The following is a 14,862-nucleotide window of genomic DNA, read 5'->3' on the forward strand; positions in this document are numbered from 1 at the left end:
TCGTTCTTCTGAGATATTGAGGTATCTAACTTGTAGAGTGCCACTTATGAGTTGACAATATTCAGGATCCATATTAAAACTGAAGTAGACTGCTGACTTGTTGAAATTAATCAACTGCCCAGAACATTTTGAAAACGGATCAATCACATGGAGGAGCTTGTTAACTTGAGTTTCATTGGCTTTACAGAACAATAACCAATCATCAACAAATAACAGAGGGTTTATTTTTGGAGCAGAACGAGAGATCTTCATACCAGTTAATTGACCAGAAGCTTCACAATGTGCCAAATACCTAGAGAAAGATTCCATTTCCAAAATAAATAAGTAAGGTGACAGCGGGTCACCTTGACGAATTCCACGAGAAGGCTTGAAAGCTGAAGTAGGTGAACCATTTAGCATGACTTCAATTTGAGTTGTAGTGATGCACTGAAAGATGATCTGTCTAAATTTCTCCGAGAAACCAAAATGCTTGAGAATATCTAACAAAAAACTGCACTCCAGCCTATCAAAGGCTTTTAACATGTCCATCTTAAGGGAAAGATGACCAGTATTACCTTCCTTTCTCTTCATTGCTTGAACAATTTCCTGTACTAGACATATGTTTTCCGAAATTAATCTTCCTGCTACGTATGTAGATCGCATGGGAGAAATGATTGTGGAGATGTGCTTCTTCATCTTAAAGCTATAATCTTTGAAATAATTTTATAGATTGTGTTACACAATGCTATCGGCCTAAAATCCTCTGGTTTTTGAGCTATATGAACTTTTGGAATAAGAGAAACTCTTGTATTATTTAACTGCTTAAGAAGATACCCCGAGTGAAAAAATGATTTAACCAATTTGCAAACGTTATCCTTTACAGTCTGCCATTGCGTTTGGTAAAACCCAGTAGGAAACCTGTCCGGGCCTGGAGAATTCCATGGTTCCATTGTCATCAAAGCTGAATGTATTTCCTCTTCAGTAGGAATCGCTTCTAACTGATGGATTATCTTCAGCTGTAATGCATTGAGGTATATATTAGAGAAAACTGGTGATGTCTGCTGGTGTTGAAGATGTCATAATATTATGAAAGTGATTCTTGAGAATAGCTGCAAGAGAATCTCTATCATTACACCATGTGCCATCTGGAGCCAATAATGAATCTATTCTGTTGCGAGATTTTCTTCTATTCATTCTAATATGGAAGTACTTAGAGTTCAGGTCCATATCATTATAGAAATGATCTCGAGCTTTCTGTCTGTTCGAACTCGCTTGAATATCATTAAGTTTTCTGATTTGTTTCTCCAATTTAACTATTTCTTCAGTATTAGAACCACTGATATCAGAAGCTTGAAGAGAAGTAATATTATGTTGCGGCTGAGCAATCGAGTTACTAATATTACTGAAAATACTTTTACTCCATTGAGGTAAAGAATGTCTTGTGAAAACAAAAGCATTACTAGACATACTTTATTAGTAAAAACAAAAGCATTGGAACCAGAAAATCTAGCAGACCAAGCATTTTTAATTTCGTCAGAACAACTATGTTGAGATAACCAGTGTTCAAAGAACTTCCAGTTTCTACCCGTAACTTTATTTTGTTTACACATTTCTAGTAAAATAGGGGCATGGTCAGAACCATTCTGAACTAAGTGAGTAAGAATAGACTTTGGGTAGGAAATAAACCAGTTGTTGTTTACTATAGTCCTGTCCAATCTAGATTTAATTTGACCAGTACCGTGTTTGTTGCTAGACCACGTAAAAGGGTTACCACAAAATCCCATATCAGATAAATCAAAATCATTGATTAAATCAAGAATTTCACTAGAAGTATTTTGAGTACTTCTACCATTAGGAGAAAGAGTGATGTTCAAATCACCAATAATCACCCAAGGGGTGTCTATAGAATTACTAAGTTGAGAAATATAAGTCTTTTGAGATGATTTTTCATGGATATAGGGAGTACCATAAATACATGTTAGAAACCAAGCTCCTCTACTTGGGTCATTTATAACTTTAGCATGAATTATTTTCTCAGACTGTTTCAACAATGTCAAGTTTGAAGCCATCTGTAGCGCCCCCAAAGCTAGCAGCTGACTAATCCAAGAGATTAACTAAATGAAGAGGCACTAAGAATCTAAATCATTCACTTAAAAATTCAATTAAGAAATATGTTACATAGCTTAACCCAAAAACTAGCCCCGCTCAGAAATTTATAAATAAGAACTCCTCTCAAATGATACATATACAATATTCATTTGGTTTGCAAATAGAATATACGACATAATAAACATAGCAAAAGACTCAATGCCACAAAGCTTCCACTGCGCAACTCTGATTTGTCTCTGAAACTGAAAGTGGGAATGGGTGAGCACATCATCCCTAAAAGTGGTGCCCCATAGGAATCACAACTAGCTTTCAAGTAAACATTAATATGATTCGAAGACAATGCACAAAAATAATAGTGTAAAAAGAAGCAGGTTTCATCGAAAGTCGATAATACACGGAAAGAAAGTAAAACACAAAGTAGAAACTTCTTCACAGACATCCATAAATAACAGTAAACATCCATGTATGAGATGTGTGTTGCCGCATATAAGGGAAGAGTAATATTGATGCCAATTCCACACCGAATAGGTAATACTGCGGTGTATCTCCCTAGCCATAGAATACTGAATATATATAAATGAAGAATAATATTGCGGTTTATCGCCCTAGCCATGTAATATTGTGGTGTATCACCCTAGCCATAAAATACTGATATTGTGTCGGCACACATCTCATACCACACAGAGCACACAAAGATATGCATGAATTTCACAACACCAAGATTGATTTGTAAAACAATAATGAATACAAGAGAGTTCGTTATCGATTCCCACCTATTTTGATGACAAGCCTTGCCTACCTCGAGATTCTACATCCGCTGGTTCGTCCTTTGAATCGATCGTTGTTAATATAGACTAACTGTTAATCACACAAGCACACTAAGAATTTAGCCAATATGCTCATACAAGGTTCATAACACAATATTATACAAGTTTCTAGTTATAGGCTGAGTCAAATAACTAACGGTTCTATTTCTATCAATAGTTCTACAACCTGGTAATATGTAATTTGGGAATAAATCAATATATACTTATCCAAATTGGGTCAAATTAGGTATCATCGGAAAGCCGTCAAAAACCTGAACAACTTTTCAGAAGGAACCAAAAGCTAATTCGGACCATAAATGGTTCAAAACATCAAAATACTAATCTTGCCCTAAACCCAAGCCCATGGGCCTAATCCGGCATGGCCCACCAAACCAGCCCACCACCCATTTAATGACCCATCGGATCAACCATGACCCGACCCAACAACCCGTTCTCCTAACCCATCGGGTAAACCCACTACCCGACCCGATAACCCGCTTCAAGACCCGAACTGGTTTGACTCACCCAACTCAGTTGAGTCAGAAACTGACTCGGTCATCTTCTTTATGAGCCATGGAAAATGAAAAACTAACGATCTGATTTAGGCCGGACAAACAAACAAGGAGTTAACCGCATGGGATACTTAGGGTTTTGAGTCCCATGACATATTAAAAAGAATTTGACAAACTTATTACTCCCTCTGTCCTAATATTTTTGTCCTCTATTATATTTTCGTTTGTCCTAAAATACTGGACAGCTTCTGTTTATAGTCATATTATTTAGTCAAACTCTCAAATATATCCTTCAAATTTTTACAATTATAAAATTATTTTGACTATCACTAATCTAAATATTAAATGATATCTTCCTCAATAGAAAACAAATCTAATAAATCAATCCATAAATTTTTCTATTTTTATCTTCTATTTAAATATTTCTATTTAATTCCAAACCCTGATATTCCCTAAAACCCTATTTGATAACACCGAACCCTAAAACCCTTTTTGATTCTTCTTTTCCATCGTTCGCTCGTCTGAGCTCTCTCCCTCGAGCACCATCATAAACCTAATGGCATGTAAATTGATGGTAGGTACTGGTTTCGTATGGGAAAGTGGTGGGAGAACAATAACCCATCTTAATCGATGGCAGCATGATGGTATTTCCTCTCGAAAATGTTCCGTTCTACAGGTATTATGCCCCAACAGAAGTTATTTGGCTAGGGTTGAATTGTGGTCAAGTTCATGTACACAATTCAAGTTCTCTTTCTGCTTTATATATTGTTCGACATGAGATTCTAATTTTCATATTCTTGCAGGACAAGTTCTGTTGGAAAATTGAACTCAATTTTCGTATATGAATGGAAAAGTCATTTGGTTAGTACCTTATCGGATTTGGGTGTTGGGTTGTATAAACAGGCTTAATCTTAGTTTGGCCTAATTAGTTAGGTTAAGTTAGTTTCAATTTGGAAACCAACAGAAACCTAAAAGGGAATACGTGAAGGGATGCAACCCTTGAGGCATCATGCTTCTTCATTGAAGAGGTACTTGAAGCATCATGATTGTTCATTGAAAAGGTACCAACGATTTCTATAAATACCCTGCACACTTAGATTAGAACATCATTAGAAATCTAATTATCATTCCACTGCATTCTAAAATCATCAATTTAGTTTGTGTTAAAGAGAGAGTTCATCACTCTAATTATCATTCCACTGCTACTACATCGAGAAGATAGTCGTTGTATTCTGGGAGACAGACATCGATAATCCGTAAGCACCAATGCAGGGTGAATCTGTCTTAAGGCTAGAGGATATAATCCTTGCCTCGACTTTGGTTTCGTTTAATTGGGTTTGCATATCTCTTCTTCTCTGTTTGTTTTATTGCATTTTATACACAAGATTGCCAACGAGTTCGCGTACACACGGGTCTTTCATGAACTCCTATTATTCCATCAAGTTTAAAACCGCATGGACGAAGCCAAAGCTAACCCGTACAAAGGCGTATCTAAGGAGAAGTTGGAATGGTAATTTAAATTTTGATTGATACAAATCTATATTGTTGTTTATTGTTTTTAATGATTATGCTTATGAAAGTGAATATTTTGTTTTGTTTACTGACATAATTCTTCTTTTTGGAGGATTTGCTGCAGGTCTTCTTCTTCGTTTTTCCTGTTACTTGTTTCATTATTTTTGTTGGCATTCTCTCGTTATTGAGTTCTCATCATTTGACAGATCCTCTCGGGCAATGTCATGTCACACCATTTGGATTCTCTGTTATGATGAAAAAGGTCGGTAGTCGATGGCTTCTAGTTCCTTTTTAATGTGTGTTATTGTCGCATTCTTCATTTGTTGGGCACTTTTTTTGATATTACATCTGAGTTTTTTTTTTTCATTTCTAATTTAGCATTTTTATTAAAAAAAATCAGCTGATGGACTTGGCCGAAGGTAAAATTGTGATGGCTTTGGAGGGGGTACAATTTGGACTCTTTAGCAAATTCAGGTCTTGCATGTCTTAAAACTTTATTAAATGACAAGCCTGCTCAACAATCTCAAGAGACCAATGCATCTGAATCTTCATGGCGCGTAATAAAAGAGGTAAGTTACCACCAGGTCATTCTAATTTCTGTTGGGTTTAATAATCTGAATCACATAACTGGGTTACCATTTAATGAAATGGTAGTCAATATACACAATGTAGCCATTAAGCAACTCCGATCCTAAGAGAGACACTAGTAACTGGTGGTAATATATAGTCAACAAATGCTGATAAAAGCTTATTAAATGAAGCGCACCAGATTTTCATGGATGTTTTCTACGGAAACGTTGAAGGAGGTGCTTGCAGACCGAGTGATTATGTGACCAGAAATATTGCTGGATTTACTATTAGCAAGCCACTATCAATGAGAAGTTTAGAAGTTGAGACGGGGTTACACAACCAGATAAATCATTACATTTACTGAAGATGTATCTTTTCATTGGTTATAAAAATTCAAACTTGTGACAACAGAGTTATACATACAATTTCTCTTTCGTCCACATATATTAAGATTACTTTCAAATCAAAAATCCTTACAAGGTTTCAAAGTAATATAAATATTAAAAATAGTCCCACATCCGGAAAGGGTATTCCAAAGATTTTTTATATATGAGATTAGAATTGCGTTGGTGATCGCCAATTAACAATGATTTGGATGCACACATAATAGTCCAACATGAGCTATCAGCCAACATAAGATTATATTATTTTATTTATTGAAAAAAAAAAACAAGGGTAGAGCCAACAGTACAATCAGAATCAGAATTCCGGGCCTCGAATCAGATTTCCGGGCCTCTCCATTTGTTGTTGATTGGTTTTTTTATCAATCCAATTATATGGTAGTGGCCGTCATCTTACACTTATGAGGTTAGCTACCCCAAATCTCAAGAGCTTCACCTGTAAATCTCACTGGGGGCATGGCTATAATCTACGATACTGTTCCGTTCAGCTATCCGATGTAAACATTAACATATTTTATGGTTTTGAGTATGAACACCTAGAATTAGACGAAAAAGAAGTGTATGCTTGATTTATCTTATAGATTCCTTGAGGTACTTTTTAATTATATAAACGTTAACTTAGTCGTGTACGTTTTAATTATATCTATATAGACAGTGTTATGCCTGAGTAATGATTTAGGAGACTTTCTACTATTTCTCAAGGGTCTCTCGAGTACTACCGCGTCAACTCCCTTGCTTATGTAACCTGCAATCTTTGAGGATGGAAACGTGGCTTACTAGAGTTAGCTTGCGCGCGATAGCATACACTCTCACTATTTCTTCCAATATAAAACTCTGATCCTTAACGGAAACCGGGTAAAGCTGAGACTCTGATACTTACTCACTATTTCCGTCTGCTTTGCCTTCGAAAGGTAAATATGTTTGTTGAACTGGAATTGGTTAAGTTTCTATGGGTATTGTTAAACTGGAATTGGTTAAGTTTCTATGGGTAAAATCATATGCTGCTGCATGATATATATATATAATTAAGGTAGCAGATGATTAAGTTAAAGACATTCTGTTCAGCTAAACAAAGTGTCTATGCTGGTTGGCGTTTGCAAAACGTACGAAAGAAAATTTAGTTCAGGATAGTTCATGCAATATAAATTGCTACTGATATGAACTCATCAGTCAAAAGTTAAAATAAAAGAAAATAAGATAGCTGCAGTCTTCCACATTTATCTTTAAACCCAAATAGGATCCTATAGAAAATTCAAAGACACAGAAAATGAAAATATAATGACTCGAACAGATTGATAAAAACGATGCTTCAACGCAGAAGAGGATATAAACAGAGCAGGACAAAGAAATGCATTACATGGGCATAACACCTAAGACAATTCATATTCGTATGAAGTATGAACATGTTTCTTTACTGAAACTGAGATTGAAACTTACTAAGCAGGCTTTAATGACATGTAAGGCATCCACCATTAGCTTATGGCTAAAACAAGTTTAATTGGATGTCATTTCAGGCTCCTCAAACTTGCTAAGAAGAAGCAAACAGATCAGTCTAGAACTATCTATCAATGCATTGAACACATCTCGGTCAAGACATAAATAACAACTAGCACCTCTGTGGAGAACAAGCCATGCATGCACAGTACTTTCCCACTTCAGCAGCACCCGTGCACAACAAAGTCGACAAATACAGTGGTTCACAATTAATACCGAGAACTAGGAAAAATGGTGACATCCAAAACAAAGTGCATACTTGGATGTTTTAGCATACCAATTTTTTCTGTCAGAGGCGAAACATTGTTCTGTTAAGATGAAACTTTATACAATTACAATGGAGGATTCTCGTGCCTCCATTTCCTCCAGTAAATTCTCACAATTGAAGTAACCTAATGAGTAAAGAACAACCAAAGTATAAGCATGATCACCAATATGAATTCAAGTGCAGCAGTTCTTATTGAATCCAGGCATGATTGAAATGCTAATGGGAATGAAAACATGGACATACATTTGAATTACCTTGGAGTTGTCAGAATCATCCCTAAATCATTTGAATTATCTGCAACATTAATTTTCCGAGATATTCAACAGATAAATGGAAGACCATCAGAATAGCTGTATGGGATCCAGTTATGCCTGGACCCAATTGTTTATGAAATCAACAATTTTTTCCCATAATCAACAATGCTCACTATGGCGGAACTTGTACCATTCTTAGATATTTTGCTTCTGTTGCCATAACCCATCAAATGGGCTATAAGAACCCGTATACACCATTCTTATTAAGTGATCAGCGTACCTATTCCTTCAATTGTTTCTGAGAGGAGATATCATAATGCTGCTTGGATTCAAAGGGATTCCTGCTCCACCAGATTCCCATATGAAACCACTTACTAATAATCCACATGCATTCTTGTAGAGTTGAAGGGATGGACACTATTACCGTTCTTGTAGAATCGATCTGAATAACGATTTTAATTCCCTCAAAATAGAATGATAAAGTTAAGCTGGATAAAGACTATGATAAAGCTGGAGCGTTGTTTTTGAAATTACACGAGAAATGAAATCACAATAAATTGAGCATAACGTTGTCTATTGGAACCTCTTTCCAGTTCAAGTAGTACCTAATGCCAACATCTCGACGTACCAAGATACCCATGTAATTTGTGATTTCTGATTTAAACTTCCCCTTAAATTGACCAAAGCCTTCAAATTGTACCGCGTGTTTCTTTCCATTCAATCTTGTCAAACCCCGAACCTTTTTCTCTTCAAGCCTTAGTGCTTTCTCTGGTGCCCGTGTGTCTTGATGTGAACTTTCCACTGTGTCATCCGTAGTCTCGATTGCTTATTCTGATTCATGAAGAAAGCTTTTATCAGCATTTGTTGACTATATTACCACCAATTAAAAATGTAATGATAAATAACGTTCACTATTGCTTAATGACTACATTGTATATATTGACTACCATACCATACACTGCAGATTCATAATGAGAGAAAGAAGAAAATACAAAGAAAATAGAATGAACTGGCGGTAATTTACAGCTTTTATTACACGCCATGAAGATTCGGATGTACTGGTCTCTTGAGAATGTGTAGCAGGCTTGTCATTAAATAAAGTTTTAAGACATGCAAGGACTGAATTTGCTAAAGAGTCAGTCCAAATTGTATCCCCCTCCAAGGCCATCGCAATTTTACCTTTGGCAAAGTCCATTAGCTGAATTTTTTAACAAACATGCTAAACAAGAATTTTAAAAAATCTCAGACGTAATATCAACCAAGTGCCCAACAAATGAAGAATGTGACATTAACAACCATTAAAAAGGAACTAGAAGCCGTCGACTGCAGACCTTTTAACAGAGAATCCAAATGGTGTGACATGACATTGCCCGAGAGGATCACCGACAGCTGTTCAGTGAAGCAGATAGTAAAGAGGCACAAAGAATTAGAAGTTAACATGAACAAGCTAGAAGTTTCGGAAGTAAAATCGCAGGTATAGAGTTGGAAACTATGCGAGAGAATGCCAACAAAATAATGAAACCTAATGAAACAAGTAACAGGAAAAACTAATAAAGAATACCTGCATCAAATCTTCCGGAAAGAAGAATTATGTCATAAACAAAGCAACCAAAGGAAACTTCTTTTAACGATGGAAGAGAGCTCCGACAAATGTGAAAACGGTCAAGAGTATGCAAAAATCGGCCAAGCTTAGTTACCATAACCTTATGATTAGCCCATCTCTTAACAACTTCTTGCAACATGGATACATCATCATTCTTCTCTTGAATAGCTGGTAAAACTTTTGATTGCAAGTAATCAATAAAAACGCCTTCATACCTTAAGTAAAGCTCTGCAGAATAATCACGACGACTAGGTGGCCCCATGTTGTGTAGAGCTTCATCCAATAATCGGCGTCCATTGGTGATTCATCAGGGACGCCTTCAATAATATTTATCACCTTTGTAATTCCTCTCTGCACGATTTCCCATCCTTCTTCCAACTCAATATCCCTTTCCGTTTCCATTCTCAACTCCGATTAAATCTCAACTCAAATGAAAAAGAAAGTGAGCGAGAGGAACAGGAAACAAAACAAAACAAATCTTCGTAAGCATAAACTGAAAACAAATAACAAAAACCAGATTTGTACGAATCAAATTGAAATTACTATAATACCTTGAAATAATCTGAGGAGAAGACATTCCCACTTCTCCTTTGTACGGGTTAGCTTTGGCTGCATCCACGCGGTCTTAAACTTGATGACATAATAAGAGTTCATTAAAGACCTCTGGGTACGTGAACTTGTCCTGCAAGAATATGAAAATTAGAATTTCATGTCGATCTGCCGATAACCAATCTATAAAGTTGAAAGATAGCCAAGTACCTGTAGAACAAAACGTTTTCGAGAGGAAATACCATCATGCTGCCATGATTAAGATGGGTTATTGTTCTTCCACCACTTTCCCATACGAAACCAGTACCTATCATCAATTTACATGCCATTGTGGTTTATGACGGTGCTCGAGGGAGAGAGTTTTGACGAGCGATCGATGGAAAGGAAGAATCAAATAGGGTTCTAGGGTTTTGGTGTCAAATATCAAATAGGGTTTAGGGTTTGGTCAAACTCTTTTTAATATGTTATGGTACTCAAAACCCTAAATATCTCACACTTAACACATTGTTTGTTTGAGTCTGTGTCGGCCCAAATCAGATCGTTAGTTTTTCATTTTTCATTCTGAGGCATTTTATACCCGACTTGTTGGGTATGAATCCGACTTAAATTGTGTTAAAAAACAACAACCTCTAAGTTGGTGAAGGACCTGACACCTTAGTCTCGTACCGAGCATGTTGATGTCAGTGAATTAATATCTCCAAAATCATAGCTACGCTCGCACCTTTAGTGCTGGTGATTTGAATGCTAATCACCATGGATGGGTTTCAACCCAATTCAGAATGCTAGTCTGCACTGGATCTATTTTGAATGTTTCGAAAGCGACTGGTTGTTGTCTTGGGGTTCTCCTTGCCTGGCTTATTGGGCTAACGGTGTTGCTTTAAATTTAATTATTACTTCTCCAAATATACAGGTATGTTGGAGGCGTGCAATAGAGCGTAAACATATGAACCATTACTACTTATCATGTACTTGTGCTACATCTCCACACGTTAATTCAAAAAAAATTTATATACTATTGAAATTCTATGAGACTTACTGATCCCTGACATTCACAACCCCGTGCCATCATATCAATAACCAAATCACAATTAACATTTAGTGACATTACAGTTCAGTTTCTTAGCAATTGAATTTACCATGACGTACTTCTTCTCTTCTTTGTAATTGGAACCGCATACCAAGCCTGATGGGTGTGCTCTGATGAATTGTAAGACATACATATAATGTACATGGCCTTGAAGTGGTGGTGGAAGTAGATGGTCAGGAGGTTACACAAAATGAATGGAGAGGATATAGATTTTATGGAAATGGTCCTAAATTTCGAAACAGACGCATAAAATGGATCCCTGCGTTAAGTGTTAGACACATTGTCGTCCCATAAACTATTTCTAATTTTCTTGCAAACTTGACCCGTATTTTCAAATATTTTTTTTCTGAAATGATGAGCTACACTACTGATTTAGTCTGACCTCGAAGATACGAGTCAATTTTTGTCATGATAGAAATAAAACTGTGTGGTGCAGTACCGATGCCCAACTTTAAGACATGTACGAAATCTTTATGGATTTTGCTACGTGCGATTTTGGCAACATTGAATGATAATTTATGGCGACGCCTAATATCTTGATAAGATATGACATTTCATGGTGACACCCAATATCTTGATAAAATTCAAGAAAAGAAAGAAAATATCATTGTAACACCGGTTTTAGTCTATTTTGGAGCACTCTTTCATAATGAACACATTACAAATATGCAGTATCTTGTGATGTAAAGATAAAACATTGTTAGCAAATATTTTATCGCCACAAATAACATAAATAAGATTGTAATTAAGGAATATGTTGACATGCTGCATGTTTGATAACTCTGAACCCCGTCCGTGACTATAAAAAACTTTGAAAGAAAGAAAGAAACAAAGAAGCAACCATTTCCTTAGTTTTCGTTTTCAAGGCTGATTCCAGTTCCAATCATAATGCCAAAATCACCATTCCTAGTTTTAGGATCAGCTTCTACCATCTTCTTTACTCTTCTTACTTTATCGTTATTATGTGCACAATCAGTTGATGGTAGTATTGACCTTGTTTGGAGCCAAAAGATTGTCACCGTGCAAAATGATATAGATCCAAGCGTAGCTTTCAAAATCCATTGCAAATCAAGTGAAGATGATCTCGATGAGCGTATCCTATATTACAAACAAAGTTTCTATTGGAGATTTAAAGTTAATTTTATGCGGTCAACTAAATTTATATGCGATTCAAGTTGGTATGATCCAAATGAAAAAAAGAACCACACAATGGAGTTTTTTGCTTACAAAACTAGGAGGGACTATGACAGACATTGTTTAGGTGATTGTTTTTGGAGCATTCGTCGAGATGGTGGCTACTATGGTAACAGTGGAGCAGATAAAGATTTTCCGTTTGAAAAGATGTTTTCTTATGAATGATTCTAATTTTAGATTATCGGTTGATAATCACGTGAAATGATGTAATGGTGCTTTAGGTCCTAGTCATAATTTTCCGCAAGAAACTCACGACCAATCCGGTATTTCCGTTTTCTTATAGTTAGTTGAAATCTAATAATTGCTTGCTTCATTAAGATGCATTCCGCTTCTTGATATATTTGGTTCGTATGTGAATCAAATGTTTATTGAAATATTAATAAAAATTACTACCTATGAAAATGGCAATATATATGCATAGGTATGTGCGGACTCTAATGATTACAGGCCAGTAAACATAGATATATTGCACGTTTTCTGATTTTTTGTTATTAAATTATGATAAGTCTGATTTTCCATTTGAGGGTCAAGCAATTGTTATAACATAGATATCAAGCATGAATCACAACCAGGTCTACAAATGTAGTACGTACGAAACAAAAAGATGCAACGAAGACTTTCTGGTGATAAGCATATCTAAACTTTCCTGGTAATTAACCCTCTCCCCCACCAACCAATCTTTATTCTCGTAAGTAGTACTAAAGTAGAGATGCATTCTCTACTCTATGCTTGGTAATTCCATAAGGTGATTAGATTCCATCACCCAAAAAACTAAGTGTCAAGTATGAATCAGGGTCACCATCATGGTGTAGGTATGTATTTCGTTTTTCATGGAGTGTGTAAACTACATATGGCATATAACCAAGATTACATGGATTATTTGTCATGAAATATATCATTTGATGTGTGTGTATCTTAATTTCTTAATTGTACTTTCCCTAAACATCAATTCTAATAAGTTGTTTTCAGCTAAAGCATACACATTCAGAGGAATGATTAATAGGAGATGAAATGTATAGCGATTAGTACAGCAACCACCTACCAAATTTCTAGGACATCTGTTAGGCATGGGCAAGTAGGATTTGCCAAAGAAGAAAAATAGACAAATGAATTCACTCATGACACCATTTCAAGAAATGATACACTTTTATGGTTTCTCTCTATTTTCAGATCGAGACCTACTTGGCAGTATTGAATCAGTCATTATTATGCAGTGTGCTAACTGCCACCAAACACCTAACCTGTCAATTGCTTAATTAAGCATATAATTAATGATCATCATCTCTTCGCATATGCTTGCCTGTGCACCTGATCGCCCATAATAAGAGTTATAATTGATGAACCCATGAGGTATTAAGTCTCTCTTATTTTTAGACATCCATGACCTGACGCATCACCAACTTATCTTTAACTAAACTTATCAGGGAATTAAAAATGATAAATGCATGCATGGTTGTGATATACTATGAACCATCTGCTGATAGCAAACCGTAAATACTTTTTGGTTGTTACTCACTTTCAAATCAAATCCAAAGTTTCAAAGTAATATAAAGATTAAAAATAGTCCCACATTGGGAAACGTTATTCCAAGGATTTTTAATATATGAGATTAGAAATTCCATGATGATCGCCATTCAGTGATGGATTGGATGCCATCTAATAGTCCAACATGGGCTATCAGCAACAAAGAGAGTTGTTATTATTTTTTTCTTTTGAAGCTAAAATGAATTGATTAAGATGAAGGATTACAAGAGTTCTTTCTATCTAAAAGAAGTTGAGTTCTGATCTCAACTGGAGATAAATCAGACCAAATACATGATAAACTATTAACTCTCTCTAATCTAGAGCATTCCTTTGGAATGTGATAACACTTCCAAGAGCTGTTTCTACTAAAAAAAAAAGTTCTAATATCCTTAATCATTTTTAGAAGGCGCCAGTCTATAGGAGAGTTCACATCCACTACTGTCTTAGCGTCAAGTTCAAAATCATCTTCTTTAGTTTGAGAGAGTGCGCCCATTTGACAGCTTCCCTCAACCCTTTAAATTCAGCCTCCTCAGCGCTACTAATCCTTTTAGTTGGATGCACTTTGCTGCCTGCTGCTTACCTGCACAATTGCGTATGATTAGTCATATACTTCCATTGGAATTTAAGAAAGAACCATCACAATTAATTTTAACAAAACCAAAAGGAGGTGAGTTCTAATGGATTAATCTATGACAACGTCTGTTATCAGTAGAAGTAGTTTTATTCCATGAATTGCATGATCCTCAGAAGCTTTTGCACTTCTTAATTGTTTTCCTCAGGTTGAGCTGTAATGTTTTGGAAAACCTTGTCAGACCTGTCAGACTATAAGCACCAGGATGTAATTGCTCTTTTACAGATTTCTTCCTCTGATTTTTTTTTTGGCATGACAGTCTTCAAACCACTGAATAATCATTCAGCAAACGAAGGATCACCACTTGCAGACCAACCAAAAAGCGCAAACCAGACCATTCTAGGATGATTACAAATCTTATAACATGAG

The 14,862-nt window shown here is 35.9% G+C and overlaps 1 protein-coding gene and 1 long non-coding RNA gene across 2 annotated transcripts; one reads left to right on the forward strand and one right to left on the reverse strand.

Moving 5' to 3' along the window:
* Positions 1-1,017: 1,017 nt before the first annotated feature.
* LOC113311267 lies at positions 1,018-2,048 on the reverse strand. Its single transcript, XM_026560108.1, has 2 exons — positions 1,449-2,048; positions 1,018-1,356 (listed from the first exon to the last, which is right to left on the reverse strand). Exons 1-2 carry the CDS (start codon positions 2,046-2,048, stop codon positions 1,018-1,020), a joined length of 939 nt encoding a protein of 312 aa, XP_026415893.1.
* A 2,754-nt stretch (positions 2,049-4,802) lies between these two features.
* LOC113310728 lies at positions 4,803-5,393 on the forward strand. The gene is made up of 3 exons (XR_003341349.1): positions 4,803-4,916; positions 5,125-5,180; positions 5,319-5,393. It is a non-coding gene; the product is annotated as an uncharacterized LOC113310728 (long non-coding RNA).
* The last annotated feature ends 9,469 nt before the right edge of the window (positions 5,394-14,862 follow it).

The sequence above is a fragment of the Papaver somniferum genome, chromosome 9 (assembly GCF_003573695.1).
Source record: "Papaver somniferum cultivar HN1 chromosome 9, ASM357369v1, whole genome shotgun sequence".
Classification (NCBI taxonomy): Eukaryota; Viridiplantae; Streptophyta; class Magnoliopsida; order Ranunculales; family Papaveraceae; genus Papaver; species Papaver somniferum.